Source organism: Apium graveolens, chromosome 6 (assembly GCF_009905375.1).
Source record: "Apium graveolens cultivar Ventura chromosome 6, ASM990537v1, whole genome shotgun sequence".
Taxonomy (NCBI): domain Eukaryota; kingdom Viridiplantae; phylum Streptophyta; class Magnoliopsida; order Apiales; family Apiaceae; genus Apium; species Apium graveolens.
Genome location: NC_133652.1, coordinates 109,493,517 through 109,520,029, shown reverse-complemented (window position 1 = coordinate 109,520,029; position 26,513 = coordinate 109,493,517). Strand labels below are relative to the sequence as shown.

The following is a 26,513-nucleotide window of genomic DNA, read 5'->3' as shown; positions in this document are numbered from 1 at the left end:
ATGATCTGCCCGTAAATACCACATCACTTCCTAGATTTAATTTAAATTATGAGTTCGACTAGAAAATCTTACCAACAAAGAAACGTTTTGTGATATTTTATGTTGGTAAAAATTAATATCTTTGAGGTCTTTATAAAATCAAGTCAATTGATAATATGTATAAAAATTATTAGGTTCAAAATCAGAATTTTACCCATTTTGAAAAGATACTCGAATTTGACTACATGACCGAACCGAAAATACATCATCACTATCTAGATTTAATAAATTTAAATTACGAGCTCGACAAGAATATCTTACCAATAAGGATAAATTTTGTAATATCTTATATTAATAAAAATTAATATTTTTGAGGTCTTTATACGATCAAGTCAATTGATATTATGTATCAAAATTACTACCTGACTGAGTTTACATTATTACATATGGAACTTGACCCAATATTTAAATTTATTCAAAATTTGACATGAGATGTCACAAGCTCCGTTAAAACTACGAAGATATACTAAATCAATTTATTTATTAATGTTTCACTTTAAAAAAATTAGGTTTAAAATATAATTCAATGATGGTGAATTTATAAAGAGGTGCTGCTAAAGTCCTATTTTTTCATTCTCTTTAGAAGAAATTAAACTACATGAAAGGCATATGTCATAGCCTATTTGTTTATTCGAGGATTTAACTCAACTCAAATAAGGATATAACAAGTAAATAGTGGTTCTATCATCAGAGAGATCTCTCAAAGTAACATATGTCAAAGGATCAAGTAACATTGTTCATCTACAGACTTGAGGACTTAATTCACTAGAAGAAGCTCAAGAAATTGATCAAGGCTCAGTGATATAAATCAAAATTGTGGTTTTAATCAAGTGACAGAGATCTGGTCAGGGTATCAATTAATTACAGGGATTTAATCTGAAGAAAATCAAGACATGAAGAAACATCACATATGTTAGTCATTCATGAACCAGACAGTACATCGAGTGTCAACATTGAAGTGGTGAAATGGATTCATAAGTTTCAGTGATTTTCAGAAGATTGTCAGAAGAGTGGTTGTTGTTCAAGATTAGTATTAATTCTCTATTAATTAATTAAGTCATATAATTTAATTAAGAAAATAAATTATATCTGCAAAGATTAATTTATTGATTAATTGAATTAATTGGTTAATTAATTCTAAATTAATATTATGCATTTTTCAGAAATAATTTTCAACAGACAGAGCATTGAATATCAAAAACACAGAAGAACACATAACAAAGAAACAGCAGAGAACTTATTGCAATTTCTCAGAACATTAATTTCTAGTTCTATATAATAGAGCAACTACGGGTTGCTTGAGACAATTTATATGTTTGATAATACTAAAATACCCCTCATAAATAGATACTGTTAATTGTCAAATTAAATAGCTCACATTAATTACATCTACCTCATTAATTGTTAATAATAATTTTATATTAATTACAACTTCATCATTGTATATTAACAACTTATAGTTATATTAGTATTTTTCAGTTATATTTATTAATTTATACTGAAATTATAATTTTATCTTGATTTTGTAGATTATAAAATTCATTTTTAACATGCTAGGAAGCACCGACACTCCAAAAAGGCTACGACACGACCGACACGGCGACTCAACACCGATACGGCTGAGTATGTGTCCGTCACGATATGTGGCGTGTCGACAGAAAAAGGCGACCGACACGCTGCCGACACCGGTTCGACACGCGACCGACACGGCCCACCGACTCGGCCCATATAAAAAAAGCTCAAAATTATCTTTAAAAAGCCCAAACTATCTTATATTAACCCTATTTTCACGTCTCTCTGTCTTTTATAACATCCCTCTTCACCTTTCTATCCGATAAAATACAAGATGATCATTTGAATAAAAATGTAGAATAGATCTTACAGTAGTTTATCACTTATTATGAAAGAAACTTTATTATTATTATTATGAATGAAGTTGTTCAATATTTTGACATATACAAATCTTACATTTTTTATATTTTTATTACTTTTTTTTTGTCGTGTCCCGTATCCAAGACACTTTGATAATTGACGAATCCCTATATCTCGTGTCCCGTATCCCGTGTCTCCGTATCAGTATCGGCGCTTTCTAGTTAACATGTAATTTAATATGTTAACTATTTTCACGAAAACCGTATTAGTATATCATGGAGTCCGAAAAATATAGGAGAACTTATTCTTTATACTGATGATAGAGTTGGTGTTGGCCTTTCATAGAAAACTTTTTTCTGTATTATCATCGAAAGTAAGCATAAACTAATACAATTGGAAGTTTTCCAATATATATAATAAAATATTTTAAAAAATTTAAGCCAAAGCTACGCCCTTAACGATGTGGTTAGCTGATTTTCATAAATAATGAAAGATACGGTTGAGACAGCTGCTAAGAAATTAATACAACTAAAACATATGTACTCAATTTCGTCTTAATGGATGAACCGGATCTTGTCAAAAATGAATATCCATTCCCAATGGCAGCAATTCAGCAATTATAGAATTCAAATTTTAAAATACTTCCAAGTACATCTTTTGCGAATATCATTTATCGGTTGTCCAATATAAAATTGGAAGAAAGTGTATCTCATATAACACAACATGTATTCATTTCTATAATATGTGCACAGTTAATTAACATGTGAGTTTAGAAGATGCCCATGCCTCGCATAGGCTATAAAGCTGATGAAGTTTTACGTGAACTTCCTATAAATTGTACACAACAAATATTTTTTGTCTTATCAAATACTACTTAATTAACTTTCAACTATGTCAGAACTACACCGAAACTAATTAAGAAGAAATTATATTATATTTTACAACATGCCCGTGCCTCGCACGGGTTATAGAGCTAGTTTTGTTTAATAAGCCACATTGACCAGAACTTTTGAATCATTTGAGCACAGTTGTTGGGAGATAATGAACAAACAGACAGGGAAGTTGTCAAAACTTCCATATGAAGTCCAAGCTAAAAAGGAAGCTTTTTTGTTGATGCACCTCCTGACAGGATTTTACCAAAACTTACAGACAGCGGTACAGATTATATCTATACTGGACTAACATATGTCTCTGCTACTCATCTACGAGGGTTATTACCTCGGGGGTTGGATTTCCACACAGCTTTGTTTTTACTTTCTCTAATTTTTTATAATTTCAGGCAATTTATTTTGCCAGAATGGGGTGATTTGGATGTTAACCAGCATGTGAACAATGTGAGAAATGTTGACAGGATACTTGAGGTAAGTTTTAACTTTCTTAAATTTTTATGATTTGCAGAGTCCTATATTTAATAATTTGGATATTTGATGATTTACATGTTGAAATTAATTTATGCCTTGACATATACTTTATATGTGCGATTTCAGTTGGCAATTGACTATCACTCTTACATTATGTAAACTTTTATGGAGATTAGCAACAAACACTACAACAAGGAAAATAAAGAGAGAATGTGAGGAATTTCAAATGCATTCATTCAATAGCATAATGCTCACAATCCTATGGCTAGCTGCTCTACATGTCCTTATATCAGAATACTACAAAAGTTGTTAACACTACTAACGTACTGCTGAAAGTAAAATATTACAATACCCTCACACCATAACAAACTAGAATGCCAACAAATACAGCAGTGGTCCCAAGACTCCATCTGCATTCTTTGGCTATATTTGAATCAACACGACAGCTCACATTCCAAGTTAGTTAGACACAAAATATGACTGGTTTATTGGCACTAGAATAAATTCATTACTCCCCCTCAAGCGAAGTGGATGCACCAGCTGAGACTCCAAGCTTGTTGAGCAAATAATTGTGCTGTTTGACTGATATTGGCTTCATCAACACATCTGCTACCTGTGCATGAGAAGGCACATACGCCGTTTCCACTGCTCCTTTAGAAATTTTGTCTCTAATAAAGTGCATATCGATTTCAATATGCTTTGTGCGCTCGTGCAAGATAGGATTAGCAGCAATTGACAAGGCAGCTTGGTTGTCTGTTTTGATCAAGGTGGGTGGCATGTCTACAAGTCCCATATCTTTCAGCAAGCTAGATAGCCATGTAACTTCACAACATGTCAAGGCCATTGCTCTATACTCCGCCTCTGCCGTTGACCTTGCTACTACTGACTATTTCTTCGTCTTCCAAGACACTGGTGACATGCCAAGCAATACACAATACCCCGATGTTGATTTTCTGGTGATTGGACAACCTGCCCAATCACTATCACAATACGCTGTGAGCTCTGCAGCAGATGATGATGCTAGGAGGATACCTTGTGCTGGATTCTTTAAAAGATACCTCAAAACTCGTTTTGCAGCTTGCATGTGCACTGAGGTTGGTTTCTGCATGAACTGGGCCAAGTTGTGCACAGGAAAGGCTAGATCTGGCCTCGTTATAGTCAAATATATCAACTTCCCCAGTAAACGTTGATATATTTGTGGGTCTTGGAGCAACTCTCCTTTATCAGGGGTGAGACTCACATGTGAATCCATTGGGAGCTTCAAAGGAGTAGAATTGTGCATACCAAATTCCTTTAATAGATCCAACACGTACTTCCTTTGAGAAATGAAAAAACCAGCAGAGCTTCTGTCAATTTCCAAGCCTAGAAAATAGCTTATTGGCCCCATATCTTTCATTTTAAAATGACTAGATAGCTCAGCTTTTAAATCATTGATAGCTGTCATGCTATTCCCAGAAAGTAGTAGATCGTCCATGTAGATAAGTACTAGTGTGATTGAGTCTTTGCAAGTCTTCGAATAAAGCGAGTAATCAGCTTTTGAGTGTTTAAATCCAATGGACACTAGCAAAACTGCTAACTTTTTGTGTCATTGCCTTGATGCCTGACGCAAACCATATATAGCTTTTTTCAGTTTGCAAACCCAATTCTCATCTTCACCAGCTTCCTTTGTGTCTTCCTCCCTTCTGTCTGCACATATTCTGTCCCCATACTTTCTATACCCTTGCGGCAGAGACATGTATACTGTTTCTTCCAAATCGCCATTTAGAAAAGCATTTGAAACGTCTAGTTGGTGCACAAACCAGTCTTTCATAGCAGACACAACCAATAAAGCACGCACAATAGTCATTTTCGCCACTGGTGCGAATGTTTTTGTGTAGTCTATTCCATACTTTTGCTTATATCCTAGAATGACCAGGCGAGCCTTATATTTGTCTATTGACCCATCATCTTTAAATTTGGTCTTGTATATCCATTTGCAGCCAATCTCTTTCCGGTTTGGTGGCAACACAGTGACTTCCCATGTTTTATTCATCTCCAGTGCATTTAATTCATCATTCATCGCATCAATCCAATGTGCATTATTCACAGCTTGACTAAATGTAGTTGGGTTTGCTTTATTTTCCTCTATGGCAGCTAGAAAGCAACTGAATTGAGGGCTGACCTTTTGAGTTGTCACTGTCATTGCACTTATGGCATTGTTCGATCCATGTGGGGTGACAAAATCCTTCAGCCATACAGGTTGCCTAACCTCCCTTGTAGACCTTCTTAGCACTTGTTCTTTTTCCCTTTCATTTGATTCTCCAGTGTCATCATCGTCACTTTCTTCTTCATCCTCATCTTGAAATGTATCCGTCTCCTCTGCATTTTCCTCTGCTTCTTCATTTATCACTTCTAAATCACTTGTTCCTTCCTGGGAGAATGGCATAGAAATTGGTAGAGGCTTCATATAAGGTTTTGCACTAGATTTGTTGAGAGGAAATATGCTTTCGTGGAATATCACGTGCCTCGACACAAAAATCTGCATGTTTACGAGATTTAGGAGCCTATACCCCTTGGTAGCATTTGAATACCCAAGGAAACAACATGTTACGCCCCTTGCAGCAAATTTGTCTGACCCATGAGTTGAATTGTAAGCTACAGCCAAACATCCAAACACCTTTAAATCATTATAATCCACCTTCTTCTTATACAACTTCTCATACGGCACTTCGAATTTCAGAGCTGCATTTGGCAATCTGTTCATTATATGAACAGCCATCAACACACAATCCCCCCAATATGAAAGTGCCAAACCAGATTGGAAGCGTAAAGCTCGTGCAATTTCAAGCACCTGGCGATGTTTTCTCTCCACCCTTGCATTCTGTTGAGGGGTATGTGGACACGATTTTTGGTGAATAATACCTTTCTTTACAAAGTATTCAGTACACGCCCTATCTGCAAACTCAAGGGCGTTGTCTGAACGTATTATCTTTATACTCCCTTTGAACTGATTTTTCGCATACTCTTCAAATCTCATCATTGCGCTTAAATATTCAGACTTCTTTTCCAAGAGATATATCCATGTCATCCTGGTGTGATCGTCCACAATAGTGAGGAAATATCTGTATTTTCCTCTAGTGCAAGTCTTATACGGACCCCAGATATCAGTGTGAATTAACTCAAAAGCATGTGCAGCGTGTGATTCACTAAGCGAAAATTTTAATCGAGTCATCTTTGAAAGTGGGCATGTAATACATACCTCTTTGCCTCGCTGGTCCAAGTAAGGTTTGACACAATCTACATGCTGCATCTTGGACAGTGAAGCGTGCCCAAGGCGCTGATGCCACAAGGCGTATGAATTGACTTTGCTAGCATCTTGTTCTTCTCTTCTTGACCCCTGCTTTTTGTCACTTGATTCAGCCTGTGCTGCAAGAACAGGGCTATCATTTTTGAGATAATATAGACCTTTCTTCATTTCTCCCATGCCAACTACAGTCTTCGCATTTGGATCAATAAACAAGCAACTTGAAGGACTGAAAACAACCTCACACTTGCTATCTTGTGCTAATTTGTGTATTGATAGGAGGTTATGATTAAATTGTGGCACAAAGAGTACATTGAGCAGCTTCATTCCATTCTTTAACACTGCATCTCCTATGTGGGTGATAACTGTCGTTGCTCCTGTTGGTAAAGTTATTGTGAAAGTCGAGGGTGCTCTCTTTACATTTATCAAATTTTGCAGGCACGATGTCATGTGATCCGAGGCTCCCGAATCCACAATCCACTCTCCAGCTTTTACATCTCCTCCAGTTACACCCTTCACTCATTTGTACACCATTCCTGAAAAACCATAATCAATCTCTTCGTCTGTTTCTGTTTCCTTTTGATCAGCTCCTGCATTTGGAATCAACTTCAAAATTTGCTCCAGCTGCTTCGAAGTCATTGTGACTTGTTGATTATCAATGTTCCCTTGTACATTGTTCGCCACTCTTGGTGTGTATGGTTTGTTTGATGGGCTCTTCACATTTGTTATCTTTTGTCCAGGTCTGTACTTTGTGTGCCATTTTGGATACCCAATTACAATCCAGCATCTATCACTCGAGTGCCCCTTTTTTCCACAAGAAGAGCACACCGGCAGCTTGTCACAACTACCCTTGCTATACATGGCCATGACATCTGTGTCAAACACATTTCCTTGTGTCAATACCTCCCTTAGCGACTCCTCTTGCTGTATGACAGCATATGCAACTTCCACCGAGGGCAAAGGGCTTAACATCAGCAGTTGGCTCCTTTGAGCTCCATATACTTCATCCAATCCATTCATAAACTGGAAAAGACGTGACTCCTCCTTGGTTGTTTCTATCGCCTTCAACAGTTTTGACATCTCTGGTGTGATATCTGCCACACTTGGTAAAGCATTTAAAGAGTCTATCTCTTCCCACAATGAGCTTAGACTAGTATAGTATTCACTTATTTTCATGCCATTTTGTTTAAGGTTAAACAAATCTCTATTCAACTTGTACTTTCTTGAGCCATTAGTTAGAGAAAACCTTTTTTCAAGTTGTTTCCAAATATCACAAGCATTATTAATGAACAACACAGAGGATTTAATGTTTTCAGAGATATTGTTATGGATCCAAGAGATTACCAGATTATTACAAGTGTCCCATTGGCTTGCTTCGAATGCATTCGTAGTGCTCTCGCAATGGATCCATCCACAAACCCCAACTTCCTCTTTGCTGACAACTGTATTTCAAATGACCTTTCCGAAGCCCTGTAATCACTAGCCCCCTACAGTTTAGTCACACTCACAGATAATGAGCCATCAGATGGGTGAGTGAATAAGTGATTCTGAAGATCTGTAGCAAAAACCCTACCAGTAGCCATTAAAGAAACTCTGAAAAATAAGTGTATAGACTCGATAGGTTACACACTCAAGAATGACAGAGAATAAAGTAACAGGCTAGAGTAACAAGCTATAAGATATATTAGATCTCTTTATATTCAAGCTCTTCACTGTATATTGTTATCTGTTGCTAGCTCTGATACCATGTAAACTTTTATGGAGATTAGCAACAAACACTACAGCAAGGAAAATAAAGAGAGAATGTGAGGAATTTCAAATGCATTCATTCAATAGCATAATGCTCACAATCCTATGGCCAGCTGCTCTACATGTCCTTATATCAGAATACTACAAAAGTTGTTAACACTACTAACGTACTGTTGAAAGTAAAATATTACAATACCCTCACATCATAACAAACTAGAATGCCAACAAATACAGCAGTGGTCCCAAGACTCCATCTGCATTCTTTGGCTATATTTGAATCAGCACAGCAGCTCACATTCCAAGTTAGTTAGACACAAAATATGACTGGTTTATTGGCACTAGAATAAATTCATTACGTTACAATAAAAAATTTAATAGAAATGTGTAGTAGTAAAATGACTGATTAATCAAATCGCCTCTTAATATTACACCATATGGTGATCACCAGGAATGACAACTGTATAACTTTTTGGCTGTATTCGTTCAAGAAAAACTCCTATGTATAGATTCTATGACAATTTCTTTTTGCCTCTACTGAGTTTGCTCAGTGTACAAAACAAACAGCAGTCCAATCCTTGGCAATATCCTACCAGTTTAACTTTACAAAAAAATCCTGTTATTATTTTTGTTTTTGTATTTATATTTTGGAATGTCTTTTTAGATTCATTTCTCGGATTTGTACAGTCTTTGGTATTCCAGTGATCAATTGTGAACGCTTGCATCTGTATATTGCAAATTTGTGATAGATTGATCGCTAAGGCTATAGCTAGAGACAAAAGAGGCCTTATTAGAGAAAGATAAAAATTACTCCACTTGTAATTGTCATCTACTGTATTATGCCAGCACCAAATACATCATTATAATACCATACAGTATACATGTACTCGATGAATGCATGGTCAAATCATCTTGATCATACATTTATGAGGGATTCAGTTCTTTTTTATAGATATTTAGTTCTGTATATAGTAGATATCTCTGGTGAACTTGGTTCTGGTTCAAAAAAAATTGGAATTAAGAGCAGAAAAACCGATCACATCAAAATACAAGAAGTGCCTAAGAGTAAATATCATAATTCTGCAATGTTTTAAGACTTTTGAACTTTTAATGGTTTTACTTCATTGTCAACCAGACGACCACCCTACAGAGGACCTCTATCTTTATTGCATATAGCCTTACTTTAAAAGAAACAAAATCAGAATGTGACTAATATGGATAGATTGATTGATTGCTTATATTTCTCTATAATTCCTATTTCCTTGATTATCCTGCATACGTTATTTTATTTCCAGTGACTTTTCAGAGGCATGGATTGTTTGCAATTCAATTGAAATGAAGTTGGAACATATATTAAAGCATGTCATTAATTTTATAAACATGTATCTTAGCAGGTTGATGACATACAGAGCAACATCATTGTAACAAAGTAAACAGAAAGCTCTGGTCATTTAGTGGCTCTGCCCATAAGCCATCGTCAACCATTACTGATTTTCAGACTGTTAGGCCCAAACTTATTTTTCAGCATTGAAACGCACAGGTAGTGGAATGTTATCATTTTTCACTCATCTTTTCTCCATTTTCATCATTAATTATAGTTTATGTGTTCAACTAACTTTCTCTCGATGTGTGTGCTTAGCCTATTGAAATCATGTTTTTTTTTCTAATTGCTATTTATATAGAGACTGAAGCTACTTTTCTGCAGGTTTCTTCATCCAATTATATATGAGGAGGTATCCAAAAACCTGTTGAGAAACTCACTAATAAGTATAGCAACATAGAGGCAAGTGTATAAAGAATTTAACAAGTTTAGACCAAAACCACAGTTAACAAAACAAAACATGCAGGTAAACAAAATCAGTAACTGAAATAACGAAGAGAGAAAGAAAGATGTACCCGAAACCATAGCTTTCCACAGTGACTGAAATAAAGGTTTACAGATACAAAATGCCAAGAAAATAATCACAGCTGAGTCACCAGGCCTTGCTCGAAGTCCTGGCTGCTCTTGAAGAGATTATTGCCCCCTACCTGCTGCGTTTGGGATGTACGCAATATCTCCACCAGGATAAAACAGCTCGGAGTTTATGTTAACAGCAGCAACAAAACCTCCACTTCGACCAGCACCTCAGTCGCCGGAAAATATCAGCACTTCAGGACTTATGAGAGAGAAATGCAGAGAGGTTGAAGAGAAGAGATGAGAATGTAGTGTGTTATATTCATTCAGTTTAGCCTCTATTTATAGGAGAGGAAAAATGAAATTGTCCACACACTTAATGTCTGAATTAAACTGCTCCATTAATGAAAAAATCAAAACTGATCAGATTTTGAATTCATAAATGAAAAAATCAAAACTGAACAGCTTTTGAATTTAAATTATTTGTAACAGCTTTTCACATTAACACCCACATTATTATCAGAACTTAAGTTAAGTTCTGATTCGACTCATCAGTACTTAAGTTCTGATTCGACTCATCAGTACTTAAGTTCTGATTCTGATATCAGAACTTGTTAAGTTCTGATTTTATTCATCAGTTCTTAAGTTATGATTCTTATATCAGAACTTGTTACAGATCAGATTATTTGCAGGTTCAATATATTTAGACTACTTAGCCTATTTCAGAACCCAGCCCAATAATCCAATCACCGATAAATAAATTCGAATTAAAATAATTCTCAAATAAATAAAATCCTCGCCCAGGTCACCTCGCGTACGCGAGACGCCGAGACATTCGCCCAAATTGCCCTTCGACCCGACCCGGTCCGGTGCGGTGCGGTGCGTGGCGGGGCGGGGCGCGCGCGTGTGTGTGTGCGCGTGAAGCACACAACAACACAATGGACCATCACACACCTTAGTAGTTGTATACTACTCATGTGGGTAATACCATATAAAGCACACAACCCCCTTTATTTATTTCAATGTGGGACAAACATTCTCAAATTTTCCAAGCTTTTCCAAGCTACTTTCATCTCTCATTTCATATGGATTTCATTAAGAAAATTCTTAAAACCATACATGAAAATTTAAGTTCAAATATCATTGAACAATTTCCAATCATTAGATTTTAGGATTAACATCAAGAACATAATTAAATTAAGCTCTAAAATCCTAATTTTCTAACAATCCCCCACAAATCCATACAGAAATGTGATCAATTTCCCATCATGACTTGTTTTTCAGAGTCGGTACCCTTCCGGGTTTGAACCCTCCTAATTCCTCTACTTCAATGGCTATCGGACTCAGATGGAATGTTTCACCTTGAATCTTAATCCGTTTAGTATAACCATATTCCATAGACGACGACAAGTCAAAGGTTATGGTGCCAATCTACGGCTTTGAGACATTAATGGTCATGTCTCGATCCTGTTCGTCGAATGCTTCAAGGATTAACCCTATCCTCTAATTGCGACCACACAATTACATTCGCTTAGCTGGGCATCTCCAGAGATATACTGCCTCTATCTCGTCAAATGACTTGATCCCATTCAGAGTTTCAACACTCTTGCTTTTCTGGCAGTGTCAGTACCTTCTAGGTTTACAGGGGATAGATTCAGATACTGTAGTATCATCTATGTAGCAAAGGTACTACCAACTCATCCTTACAGCTTGTTATTACCCATTGAATACACTTCAAGGGATCTCCTCTCATGTGTATTGGGTTCCCACTGTTGATGAATTATGATGGGTTGACAATCCCATCCCCAACCTTGACTTAAGGACCACTGCAGGTTCCAGTCCTTTAGTAAGAGGATCAGCTATATTATTCTGAGTTCCTATGAACTCTATAGCTATGATCCTATCAGTCACTAAACCCCTTATAGACTTGAGTCTAACTTGGATGTGTCTCTTAGTTTTAGCATTATGCTTTTTACTGTTAATCTTGTCGATAGTTGTTCGACTATCACAGTGAATAGCAATAGCAGGAAGCAGTCTGCTTACTACAGGTATTGCAGACATAAGTCCGTGTAACCATTCAGCCTCCGTCCCTGTGGCATCAAGTACACACAACTCAGCCTCAAAAGTAGACCGAGTAACAATAGTCTGTCTGCTTGACTTCCAAGATATTGCTCCACCAGCCAAGGTGAACACGTATCCAGTCACTCCATTGGAACCAGACTTCTTAGCTATCCAACTTGCATCACTGTACCCTTCAAGCACACCAGGAAATCTCCTGTAGTGTAAACTAAGGTACATTGTGCCTTTTAGATATCTAAGTACTCTATCAAGAGCATCCCAATGAGTTCTGTTTGGACAGCTTGTATATCTCGCCAATTTAGACACAGAATATGAAATATCTGGTCTAGAACAGTTAGCAAGATACTGCAAGCTCCCAATAATCTGAGAATACCTTAACTGAGACACAGGCACTCCTGAAGTATTCTTGACAAGGGCAACTTTCAAATCATAAGGTGTACTAGCGATTCTACACTGTGAATAACCATATTTCTCTAGTATAGATTTCTCTATATAATGAGATTGAGTCAAGGTTATTCCTTCAGTGGACTGAATCAATTTGATTCCAAGAATCACACTTGCCTCACCCATATCCTTCATTTCAAAATGCCTTTTCAAGAATTCTTTAGTTTCGTTAATAATCTCAATATTGGTTCCAAACAATAAAATATCATCTACATATAGGCACAAGATAACACACTCATTACCTTTAACTTTAGTGTAGACACACTTATCACTTTCATTAATCTTATAACTGAAAGGCAATATAGTTTCATCAAACTTTTTATGCCAATCTCTGGGAGCTTGTTTCAAGCCATAGATGGACTTGATCAACTTACATACTTTCCTTTCATTGCCTGATGCAACAAATCCATCAGGCTGATCCATATAAATCTCTTCTTCAAGTTCATCATGAAGAAAAGCCGTCTTTACATCCATCTGATGGATGATAAGACCATGGACTGAAGCCAATACTATAAGCATTCGGATTGTTACCATTCTTGCAACCGGAGAGTATGTATCAGAATAATCAATTCCTTCCTTTTGCTTAAAACCCTTAGCTACCAATCTAGCTTTGTACTTATCTATTGAGCCGTCAGGGTTCAACTTCCTTTTAAAGACCCATTTGCACCCAATAGTAGAACACCCAGGAGGGAGATCAACCAACTCCCATGTTCCATTAGAAACAATAGAGTCAATTTCACTCTTGACAGCGCCCTTCCAATGCCTTGACTCAGAAGAATCCATAGCTTGCCGGAAAGTTAAAGGTAGATCCTCGATATTGTAAGTGATGAAATCACCTCCAAAATCCTTGACTACCTTTGCACGCTTACTTCTCCTTGGTTCCTCTAATTCCTTAGGAATAGAGCTACTACTAGGTTCCGCCCCCACATTTGTCATCTTTTCCACATGATCAGGAATAGAACTTGATGTGTGAGTAGGATCTTCCTCAGAAGTCATTTCAGGTATTCCAGTCTTCATAGGGTAGACATCCTCAAAGAATGTCGCATCTCGAAATTCAACTATCGTGTTTGCCACTATACCATCTATGTCAGATTTTAACACTAAAAATCTCATAGCTGTAGTGGTTTCAAGATAGCCCAGAAAGATACAATCAACAGTCTTTGGACCTAGTTTCTTTCTCTTGTGTTCAGGAACAAGCACCTTAGCAAGGCACCCCCACACACGAAGATACTTAAGACTAGTCATCCTGCCTTTCCATAACTCCAAGGGTGTTTTATCCATGTGTTTCAGAGGGACTCTATTCAAAATATGGCAAGCCGTATTTAGAGCCTCTCCCCACATGTATTTAGGCAACCCAGAGTTAATAAGCATACTATTAATCATATCTTTAAATGTTCTGTTCTTTCGCTCAGCAACCCCATTAGACTCAGGTGTGTATGGTGGAGTAACTTCATGAACTATACCATTGTTTGCACAAAATTCATTAAAAGCATTACTCGTATACTCACCACCTCTATCAGATCTCAATCTTTTAAGTAACTTACTAGTTTGTTTTTCTACTTCAGTTTTATATATAATGAATTTACTAAGTGCTTCATCCTTATGTCTAAGTAAATAAACATAACAGTATCTACTACTATCATCTATAAAAGTAATGAAGTATCTAAACTGATCCTTGGTCAACACACCACCAAATTCACAAATATCAGTGTGTACTAAATCTAACAAGTCTGAATCCCTAACAACGTTATGAAAAGGTTTCCTTATCTGTTTAGCAGACACACATACTTGACATTTAGAATTCTTTTCTATGGTATATTTTGGAATCAGCTCTAAGTTCATCATGTTCTTAAGAGCACCAAAGTTTAAATGACCTAGTCTAGCATGCCATATATTTGAGGATTCAATACAATTAACAGTAGGAATAACATTATTAATCAAATTTCCCAAAATGGGATCCGCATTAATAACAAATAAACCATTTGACAAGTAACCCTTGCCAAAGAATGTACCAGTGTGAATAAGAACTACTTTATTACACTTAAACGAAATTTCAAAACCACTAGAAACTAAACAGCTTCCACTTATTATATTTCTACGCATGTTGGGAACATGATGCACTCTCGTCAGAGATAGAATACGTCCTGAAGGGAACTTCAGATCCACGTTTCCAACTCCATGTACTTGAGCAACACTAGCATTCCCCATCTTCACAGTCAAGCTATGACTCTGTTGATAAGATACAAATAAACTAATATCAGCACAAATATGTACATTAGCTCCAGTATCTATCAACCATTCATTTGACAGATAGGTAGAAAATATCACAGGGTTGTAGGATACATACCGGTCAACGTTGGTTTCAGAAGCCATAGCCTCACCAACAACCATGTTCACTACAGGCCCACTTGCGGTTCCAAGCACAACATTTGCTTGTGCTACCTCGGTTTTCTTCGCTTTCTTCGTAGGGCAGTCCTTACTCCAGTGCCCAACCTGCCCACAAGACCAGCATGGTTTGTTTGCCTTGGGTTTCTTGGCCTTGTCCTTGTCACTCTTAGGTTTATTACTATTAGCTTTCTTAGCAAAAGCCTTCCTCTTTTGTCCTACAGTTGCTATGTTTACCTTCGAGGTACCGTGTTTAGTTGGCATCACATGTCCCTGTTTGGACTTGTGTTGTTCTTGCACCGAGATGTCCAGCATAAGGTTGGTCCAGGTGATCTCTCCTTTCTGTCTTTTCAGGGAGAGAGAGAACTCTTCCCAAGACTTCGGGAGTTTTTCAATCACACTCATCACCTTGAACTTCTCCGGGAGATTCATTCCAGACTCCTTCAAAGCATGCACTATCATCTCGAACTCATGCACCTGCTCAGTCATGGACTTATTGTCCACCAGCTTGAACTCGAGGAACCTTGCCACAGAATACTTTTCTAGACCTTGTGAGTCAGTATTATGTGTCTGGTCCAGCTTCTCCCATAAGAGTTTTGCAGAGTAGGCATCAGAAGAATAGACATCAAACAAAGTGTTTGTTAGTGCCGCCAGAATGGCCGCTCTAGCCACTCCATCCTTCTCAGCCCACTTCGCAAAAGCCTTAACTGTGTCAGCCTTCTCTTGATCCACTACTGGTTTCTCATATTCCACAACCGGCCACAGACCCTTTATAGTCAACCACAACTTCATCCTTTTCTGCCAGCGAGAAAAGCCAATGCCACCGTTGAATTTCTCCGGTAAACCGGTTAGTTCAACAGCTTGTGGGAAACTATAGGTGGTCCAATCAATGGCCCCAGCAGTTGCACCCGAACTGCTACCACCACCAACGATAACCTCACTTTCGTTAACCATTATGCTAAATTCTATATAACCAATAATCTCTTCAAGAATGTTGAGAAACTCACTAACAAGTATAGCAACATAGAGGCAAGTGTATAAAGAATTTAACAAGTTTAGACCAAAACCACAGTTAACAAAACAAAATATGCAGGTAAACAAAATCAGTAACTGAAATAACGAAGAGAGAAAGAAAGATGTACCCGAAACCATAGCTTTCAACAGTGACTGAAATAAAGGTTTACAGATACAAAATGCCAAGAAAATAATCACAGCTGAGTCACCAGGCCTTGCTCGAAGTCCTGGCTGCTCTTGAAGAGATTATTGCCCCCTACCTGCTGCGTTTGGGATGTACGCAATATCTCCACCAGGATAAAACAGCTCGGAGTTTATGTTAACAGCAGCAACAAAACCTCCACTTCGACCAGCACCTCAGTCGCCGGAAAATATCAGCACTTCAGGACTTATGAGAGAGAAATGCAGAGAGGTTGAAGAGAAGATATGAGAATGTAGTGTGTTATATTCATTCAGTTTAGCCTCTATTTATAGGAGAGAAAAAATGAAACTGTCCACACACTTAATGTCTGAATTAAACTGCTCCATTAATGAAAAAATCAAAACTGATCAGATTTTGAATTCATAAATGAAAAAATCAAAACTGAACAACTTTTGAATTTAAATTATTTGTAACAGCTTTTCACATTAACACCCACATTATTATCAGAACTTAAGTTAAGTTCTGATTCGACTCATCAGTACTTAAGTTCTGATTTTATTCATCAGTTCTTAAGTTCTGATTCTTATATCAGAACTTGTTACAGATCAAAGACTACTTAGCCTATTTCAGAACCCAGCCCAATAATCCAATCACCGATAAATAAATTCGAATTAAAATAATTCTCAAATAAATAAAATCCTCGCCCAGGTCGTACGCGAGACGCCGAGACATTCGCCCAAATCGCCCTTCGACCCGGTGCGTGGCGGGGCGCGCGTGAAGCACACAACAACACAATGGACCATCACACACCTTAGTAGTTGTATACTACTCATGTGGGTAATACCATATAAAGCACACACCCCCCTTTATTTATTTCAATGTGGGACAAACATTCTCAAATTTTCCAAGCTTTTCCAAGCTACTTTCATCTCTCATTTCATATGGATTTCATTAAGAAAATTCTTAAAACCATACATGAAAATTTAAGTTCAAATATCATTGAACAATTTCCAATCATTAGATTTTAGGATTAACATCAAGAACATAATTAAATTAAGCTCTAAAATCCTAATTTTCTAACAAAACCATGCAAAGTATAGTTAAAAAGAGGCTGCCAAATTTACCAAGGAAGAGGTCAAAGAACGATACTGGAATCCTACTATGATTTTGGCTGAACATGGTGAGATGTCCCAAAATTTTCTATAGTATTTTGTAGATATTTGAAAAGTTAACTATATTACTACCTGACTGGCGAAGTCAGAAGTGTATCCAGGGCATCAGGTGCAGCCAAGCAAGCATCTAGCATTGCTAGGTTGAAGAGGTATAAAGCGCAGGAATTATAAATATGAACTGTGGCTGCAGTAAAAGCCTCCTATTCCCCGAGCTATTGTTGAATAAATTTGAAATGAGAGGTTATGTGAATAGTAATAATAAGTCTATCTTCAGCTTGCTATTATAGCCTGAGGAGTTCATATAAATGTAGAGATTTGCTTTGGAGTTTTTCCAATCAATGATCACTTTGCATCTTCGTCATGACTTTAGGTTCAAAAATGTGTTTGGAAGATGAATGGTTTAAGATGTCAGATTGTAGCAGCAGCGGTTAACCCGGGCCAAATTCTCAACCAGTTCTATCATAAAGGCATTTTTGGTATACAAATTATTATTTCTTTAAAAGCTGCAGGTTTTTCGTATTGAGATGGTTGTACTGCTCATCTGATGGTTGTATGCTTGCATGGTGCAATCTTCTTTGCGACGAATTCTATTTGTGCATTCCTGGCATATGAGGCTTCTGAAAGGTATGCATTTGTAATGATTCAGTAGAATGTTTAGTTCATATCTAAGATCATTGGAATTGCATTTTTGTAATTAAAATTTTTGTAGTGACGTGATAAGAAAAAGGCATGATGGAGAAGCTTAAATTAATTTTTTGGTTAGTACATGGGGTATTTCTGTATGTGGTGGTTGAGTTTAGAAATTTCTTAAAAGAGCTGTATAGCGATAATCTGGTAGCAAATGCTATGACACTAAGCATATGTCTTCTTATTATAATTACAGTTAAGTTAAATTGGTAAGGGCATTCATTTTGTTGCTTCTGCGGAGGCCATCTCTTTCGGTGCCAGGGCTGGGATTCATCCATGGTCCTGAGGCAGCTGCATACGTGGGAAAGTGGAGCAATATTTAGACGGACGTGTTTCACGAGATGTAGGCGTATGATATAATTTCTCCAAGACTGCTGCCAAATATCAATTACATTACAGGTTAATATAAGAACTCACGTAGATATATTACTTACAAATTTCATATTTATAAACCATGTGTTTATTATCTTGAAAGTGTTATAGCAAACCCAAAAAACCACACTCTCGGGTAAGGGCTTGCCCTCGCTTTAATTATCAATAAACGTAGCCTCTCCAAAAAAAAGTTAATGATACACACTTTTTCATACGCCCCTTTTAAATGGACAAACAATTATGTTCAGCTATATGAACCTTTTTATGAATATTTTCTTATGTTTAGTAGATTATAAATATGATTATCAGTAACATGATTAAATTTATATCTGAGATACACAAGACATATAAGTAGGCAAAATATACTTAAAATTTTAAACTAAATATATTTGTACAAAGAAATGAAGAAAGGTACTTTACACAGCAAAGACCCCCTGATTCATACTTCTAGTACTGTATGTGTCCAGTGACAGCCTATAATGAAACAAACCACCAAATTAATCTCATGCCCGGGGATGTGGTTATTATCAACCTTGTCAATAGTGTTAGTAGTATTCAAATATTTAACACCATATTGACCGAGAAACAACTAATAAAGCTTCCTTTTTCTTTGAAAAGGAGGAACAAAAGATGAAAGAATCAAGTTTATACTAAAAAAACAGGATACACGAGGAATCAGTTCGTCCTTGTTGCTGTACTGATGTAACATCAGACGCACACCTGATATACTATGAACTTTTGTATCTCAAAATTCAGCACAAAATGAGTAAAACCAAGATTTAATGCAGGCCCCGTACAGTGTATACCGTCAAAACTACATTATGAGATGCACTAAGAGGAACAAAAGATGAACAAATCAAGTTTATTCTAAAAAACAGGAATATATGAGGAATCAATTCATCCTTGTATGCTGTACCGCTGTAGCTTCAGACACACACCTGATATACTGTGAACTTTGGTATCTCAAAATTAAGCACAAAATGAGTAAAACCAATTAGGCACCACCAAGATTTATATGCACAGAAATGGAGGCCCCGGACAGTATATACCTTTAGCCTGTATTATTCATATCTGTCAAACATATCCCAAAACGTTCCTGCATTCTCCATTTCTTCATTCCCCTCATCACCAGCTCCATCATCAGATCCTCCGTTCACTTCATTTTGATAATAACTTGGATATTGTTCACTTTGTCGAATCCCAACTAGATTCTCCAAAGCAAAAATCGCGTGCAAGTCAAGTCTTCCGACATAAGCCTGAGAAACAGCTGCACCACTTGGATCCTCTATACCAGTACTCATAGTCATGGTGGTCAAACCATGGTGTATCTCATACTCTCCACAGCTGCGATTAAAGGGTTCAGATATCCCTCCACACGCAGGGCATTCTCGCGTTTCATCATTGAAGCACATCCCACATAATGTGTGAGAACATGAAAGCAACGTTATCTTCTCATCTTGAACTTGGTATGGCCTTCCACATTTGGTGCACCTATCTTCAATACTAGCACGCCCCTGGCATTTGTCGAAGTTTAGTTTGCCTAACTCAGAATCATCAACCATCAAAGTCTCATCATTAGGAGCATAATCGCTACTGAATATCCAAGTTTTCCGAGGTCCAGAAAGAAGAGCACGGTCAAACGGACAAAGTATGTTCCCTGGCATATACTCAATCGGTAGATGTTCAAAGCAGTCCATATGAAAAATATGGTCCTTGCACATCTCGTATGATATGACAAATTCTTTACTCACAATGTGATGTTGGCAGAGGCTGCAAAACGCCACACCATCGTTCCTAACATCTTCTATATCTTGCAAATCATGGCCAAAGAGAAGAGCTAAACTTTCAGAAAATGTCTCCTCTAGCATAGATGTTTCTACATCACCGTCACTAGTTTCATTCAAACCCCCGAAATGTATCCGAACATAAACCGGTAATTTGTGGTTCTTTGCTGCCAAAACAGCATCCCCAATTCCCCTGTTTACATCATCTCTATTGGTCAGAAAAACCTGCCAAGAGGACAAGGGAATAAACCTTTACATCAGATACTAAACCTTAGTTCAACCAAATCCCCTCAAAGACACAGAAACAGTCAATAGTAGCATACTAAAAATTCAAGATAATTTTTTTTTTTTTGCCATAATTCAAGATAAATTATTATTCATCACTATCCTATTAAATTATTTTGCCTTCAATCAAACCACCGTACCAAAAAACTTCAACAGAAGTTTCCACAAGTTAATATGATTATATGACATGTTATATTTACTGTAGCTAAATTTCTATCTCATTAAACTACTGGTTAGAATGAGTAGGTAAGCCTAATTGGTCTATTGCCTGCTAACATCTAGTTCCCGACCATTTCTGTTTACTCTTAAATTCCCACTAACTGCTTTATGTCAACGCAGAAACGACATACGAAACGCAACATTATCAACATCCGTTCAGATACATGACTGTCAAAAAGCAGTCACTAACTTAACCATACGACTGTTTTCAATCCAAGTAACATAAACAGAGTAAGACGCAAGATTAAAAAGAACTATTTGAAAAACAGAAAGTCCAACTCCTAATTCCACAGCCACGCCCACAATCTTAAATCCTAATTTGGTAATTTAACATGACGTGGAGATATAAATATTTTTTACATGAATTGCCAGAAGGTTATCACCAACAGACAACACTCCATAATGAAGTCAATTAGCATGACTCAGAAACAGTCAATAGTAACATTATGGAGGGGCACTGGGAAAAAGAATCGAAAGCATGGGAACATCCTCTCAATTAACTGTGTATCAAGATTTACACAACTCAATTAACCCTAATACCAAGAAATCAAGAAATGAGCAAGCAAACGAAAAAATCGCAAAGATTGAGAAAAGTAATAAAAGAAGACAATAGTAGAATTGATGAAGAATTACACATTAATGAAAAGAAAACACCAATAATAAAAATCACCTCAAAGTAAGAATGTTGGGCCAGAGAGCGTGGTGTCTCTTGTGCTTGTTCATTGTTATATCCGAAATTTGGCATTGAGTTGATTCGGGTCAAATGTGGATTACATACGATCAAACCCGATGCTGCGTTGTGGAAGGGTCAAACCTGATGCTGCGTTGTGGAAGGATAGGACACGTCCTGACACATAGGACGCGCGTATATTTAATTTGGTGTTTTATATTCTGGTAACAGCGAGGCTTGGATATGGACGCGCCCACTTTTGGTTGACGCGTCAACATTAGGAAAATTACCTGGTAAACGTGATCTTGTGGCAATGAAAGAGGTAGGACGCGCTTGTCTCCACTAGGACACGTCCTGTGATTTTGCATGCTATAAGGAATGATTGATGAGGAAACAGGGTTGGATTTATGAAGGTGAGGACACGCCCAAAAGGTTAGGACGCGTCCTGTTTTTGGTCTATATACTTTGGATGAGTTTAGGACAGAGCTTGCATGGGAGGAGCAATGGAAGTTATTTTTACTAACGTATTTGTTGCAGGTACTCTTTGAAGAATTCCCTCCTTGAGACGGTCAAGGAGGGGGATGTCCGTGAGAAGCTAGAAGGCCTCCAGGGGTATGCCTGATGATTGAAGGCCTCCTCATGTATTCAACGGGTGTCCTCGTTGGGGATGCGGGGTTAACTTTGGTGTGTGCTTTGAGAACTCTGTTCTTGTATTCAACGGGTGTCCTCGTTGGAGAACTTTGGAGTCATCCTGCACTTTGCACCCAAGAGCTTGGGATCACCTGTCCTGCTATCTAGTGGGTTATCCTCATTCGGGGGACAGGGACGCGTCTGGCACTTGGGGTGAACCGTGGTTATACCTGCGTTCGTAAATCAAGGGAGATAGCTGTAGCGGAGTGTTATCCTTGCGCAGGGAGATGCACTATCCGTGAAGTCCTACGATTACGGACGAGCCTTGGGCCTTCGCGGTTGGGCCTCATAGTTGGACATTCCTAAAGCTAGCGGAAGATGGATATCGGATGGGTTTCTACTGGGTTTAGGAGTAAGAAGTCTAAACTCATTAGACTTCTTGTTCTACGAGAACTACGTTAGGCTTGATCCCTATATAAAAGGGTACGTAGGCACATTGAGAGGGTAAGAAGTTGAGAGCTGATAAGAGAGCCACCACTTACTCTGATCAATCTCAGCCTAAAACAACCACAATCAACCACACACCGCTTAAGTTTCTGGCAAAGAACCACCGTCACAGATCTTAGTTCCGACGAGAAACCTCAATCTTTGTTGTTACCAGATTCCTCCGTCAACAAATTGGCGCTAGAAGGAGGGGCTGCTAATTAAGGTCGCAATCTTAGGAGGAAAAGATGTCTTACAATCGTGATGGAAGTTCTTATGATGGAAGTGACAGCAGGTCTGAAGGAGAAGGCGGGGGGCGCTATACTCGCCACGAACCTTACGTTCCCAGAAACATGGCGGATCCACCAAGGGCTCCGGATGTGGGGGGGACACCTCCAGTTCTCATCAGCAACGCTGATATATTGGAGCAATTGTATCGCATGGGGGATACTCTTAACAGTTTTAACTCAAGACTGAACACGGTGGAGCGTCGAAAGACAAGGAGAGGTCGTCGTTTCCCCCGTCACGGTCATGCCTTGGGAAAAGCCCCCGTAGTTGGAGATACCCAGGGGAGCGGGGAAAACCCGCGAATCACTCCACGGCGTTTGGAGTACTCTGTTGATGTAGAGCCTATTGTGGAGCTTGCGGATGAGGACACGGATGGCAGAGAAAGGCCTCGTCTAGGTAACCAGGTAGTGCCACACCCACATAGGTCTGGGCGTACGATGGACGAGCGTCGTCGTGCGGACAACACTCAAAACCAAGACGAGGAAGGAAGGGATCTTTCAGCCTTGAAAAGGAGGCTTGGCATAAGGTTGGAGGACGACGATTTGAGGATGTTGCTGGTAGAATGGCAAAAGGAAGGAAACGCCGGAGAAGCGAGGCCCCGTGACACGACGCGTGTGCCCCCCGCATTCCAAAGGGATGACGGGGCGCTGCACCGCGAGCACGAGCGTGCCCCTCCGCGAGGAAGACCCGGGAATTACTACCGGGGATATCAGAGGAATGGACGGGGAAGAATGGGATATCAATATGGAAGAGCCCCTTACAACGGTAGGAGAGGTGGAGCACACTCCACTGAAGAAGCCCCCGTCGTTATCCCCGTAGCTTCCCACAGCGTTACTGGTTATGGGTCTGGGGCGCGTCCTTATGACCAGGATGGCGGGCGAATTCAAGTAAGAATGTAGAACAATGATGAAATTCCGCGACGCGGTCAAGATGAACCTCGCGTACGGGAAAATATCCAGAACCACAATGGTAACATACCACCGCCGCAGCCTCAGGGCGAGGGGCGGCGAGATCCTCCACCACACCCGGGGGGTGATCAAGGGGAATTTCAGCAAGTCGCAGAGCAACCCCAGCAGCCTAATGTTCAAACCATTCCTGGGGTGGGGACGTTTAATGTGAACGACCTCAAGAGGTTGCTCAACCATCTTGAGGGAGGAAGAGTAACGGCGACCGCGCAAGCTCCTTCGCCTTTTGCTGCTGTCGTGAGGGAGGCGCAATTGCCCGCTGGATACAGGAACACAACCAACGACTTGCATTTTCATGGGAATTCTGATCCTGTGGAATTCCTGGGGCGTTTTAACATTGAAATGGACGTGTATCAAGTACCTGATTTGGCTCGATGTCGTCTCCTGGCCGCCACTTTTAGAGAAGGCGCTCAGCAGTGGTTCCAAAAACTTGGTCCATGTGTGATTTCATCCTGGGAACAGATGAAAACTCTATTTTTGACACAATTCCAAGCCGCGGTGAAGTATACACCACCTGTTACTACGCTGGCTAATGTGAAACAAAAGGAAGGAGAAAGTTTGACTTCGTATTTCAAGAGGTTTAATGCAGAATCTACTTTGGTGAGGGGTGCCACTGATGAAACATTGAAAATATTGCTTATAGCTGGGTTGCGTGTGGGGACGGATTTCTGGAAGCACCTACAAGGGAAGGACCCAGTGTCGCTACCGGATGTGCTTGCGCAGGCGGAGTCGTTTAAAGCAATCGAGCAGTCGCTAGCAGAAACAAAAAAGAATGACAATACCCATAACTCCAAGGGGCGATCCAAGAGAAGGGACAGATCCTTGAGCCCAGATTATCGGCGAAACGCCAGAAGCCCTAACAGGGTAAATGCTGTGAGCTCGTGGAGAGAATGGAGCCCACCATCGAACTACGAGAGAAGAGTCAGCAATTATACATCGCTGGCAGCGTCCATTGATCATATCTTCGAGGTAAATAAGGATAGAGGAATCTTCTAGAAGCCCGACCGTCTAACTTCATGGCAGAGCAGAGACAAGAAGAAGTATTGTGACTACCATGAGTCTACTGGCCATGACACCCATGAGTGTCGTCACTTGCGGGATGAGATTGAGGAATTGATCAAGGCATGATACCTAGGAGAATGGATTGATAAGGTGAAACGACGCAGGGGACTTGATGGCAAGGGTAAGGATGAAAAGCAGCCCCCGCGGGCGGAGGACGTTGAAAAAACAACAGAGGTCAAGTTTTAGAGGGCTGGCAGTATCAGGGCAATATTTGGAGGACACCCTTTTGTTGGTGATAGTAATCGAGCACTGGAGAAAAACGCGAGAGAAGCGCGACATCCACCGCTCACCAACATCCACAGCTTGGAAGATAGACCCCCGAAGGTCTTTAAGGGGGAGTCCGCTGATATTACGTTCAAGGAAAAAGAATCTAGGTGGGTGCATCATCCTCACAACGATGCGACGGTGATTACCATGCTCATTGGGGCAATGAACGTACATCGAGTCTTCTTGGATAATGGAAGTTCTACAAACATCTTGTACTACAGCACCTACAAAAAGCTGGGTTTCCCAGATAGTGACATGTATTTCGAAGATGCGCACGTCTATGGCTTTACTGGAGAAGCAGTGAGAGTTATGGGTTCTGTCAGGCTTCCCGTCACGCTCGGGGAAGGAGCCTTGTCGGTTACCCAAATGATAGATTTCAAGGTGTTAGATCAGGATTCCGCGCACAATGTGCTGGTCGGCAGACCTTGGTTGCGAGCGTTCAGGGTGATAACCTCGATACACCACTTGATGATAAAGTTCCCAACGCCAAACGGGGTGGGTAGTCTGAGAGGGTCACAGTATGAGTCACGCGACTGCTATCATAAGGCTGTCAAGGAATTTTGTAGAAGAAGGTATGAAGGGAAAGGTCTCCCATTTGAAGATGTAGAAGATATTCATACAAAACCAAGTGGAGAGGTCCATGCCCACTATTTCGTTGAAAGCCCCGGAAAGGAAGAAACCAATGTCTCTGGGGACTCTTTTTTGACGCGGGGACGTATTTCGAGGATCCGTAGCGTGGAGGAAGTGGTGGTGAACCATACCGAGGCGATCATACAGAAAGAAGTTAACGGGGAAAAGTTGGAAGGAAGAAGTGAGATTTTGCAAGGTCTCGGGAATAACCTCAAGGTGGATGCTCCTCAAAAGAAGGACGCGCCCTTGAATGAAATTGAGGTTGATGCTTCTCCAAACGAGGACGCGCCCTCAGATGCGAAAGTGGAAGTCGAAGACCCCCGAGACTTTGATTTCGATTTGGATCCCAGGATCCTTATGCCCGCCGAAAAGACGGGACCGGCTGAAGACACAATATCTATTCCAGTTGATAAAAATGATCCGAGCAGGGTTTTGAAAGTGGGATCCCAGTTGGATGATGAGATGAGAGGAAGTCTTGCCCGCTTTCTAATTACAAATCTTGATGTCTTCGCATGGAGTCATTCAGATATGATAGGAATTGACCCGGAGGTAATGTGTCACCGTTTGAATATCCTCCCGTGTAACACCCCCAAATCCGGGGTCGGGGATCCGGGTTGTCACGAGTTCCATTTCCCTTAATAACACCCAATCTTAATACACAATCAACTACTCTGTACTGTGACCCCATAATAAACACATACACCACAAGTTATAGTCTCAGAGATGAATATCCAAAAATA

General features: G+C 39.3%; 1 protein-coding gene across 1 annotated transcript; it reads right to left on the bottom strand.

Moving 5' to 3' along the window:
• Window positions 1-19,009: 19,009 nt before the first annotated feature.
• On the bottom strand, window positions 19,010-21,548 carry LOC141664224 (uncharacterized). Its single transcript, XM_074470134.1, has 2 exons — window positions 21,449-21,548; window positions 19,010-20,499 (listed from the first exon to the last, which is right to left on the bottom strand). The coding sequence occupies exons 1-2, from the start codon at window positions 21,521-21,523 to the stop codon at window positions 19,552-19,554; spliced, it is 1,023 nt and encodes a 340-aa protein (XP_074326235.1). The 5' UTR covers window positions 21,524-21,548; the 3' UTR covers window positions 19,010-19,551.
• Window positions 21,549-26,513: the final 4,965 nt, after the last annotated feature.

Bases quoted from the DNA above. Each gene is read 5' to 3' on its own strand.
- LOC141664224 (XM_074470134.1), bottom strand. From the start codon at position 21,523: ATGCCAAATTTCGGATATAACAATGAACAAGCACAAGAGACACCACGC. The intron at 20,500-21,448 runs GTGATTTTTATT...TCCTCTTGGCAG, and splicing joins CCCAACATTCTTACTTTGAG to GTTTTTCTGACCAATAGAGA.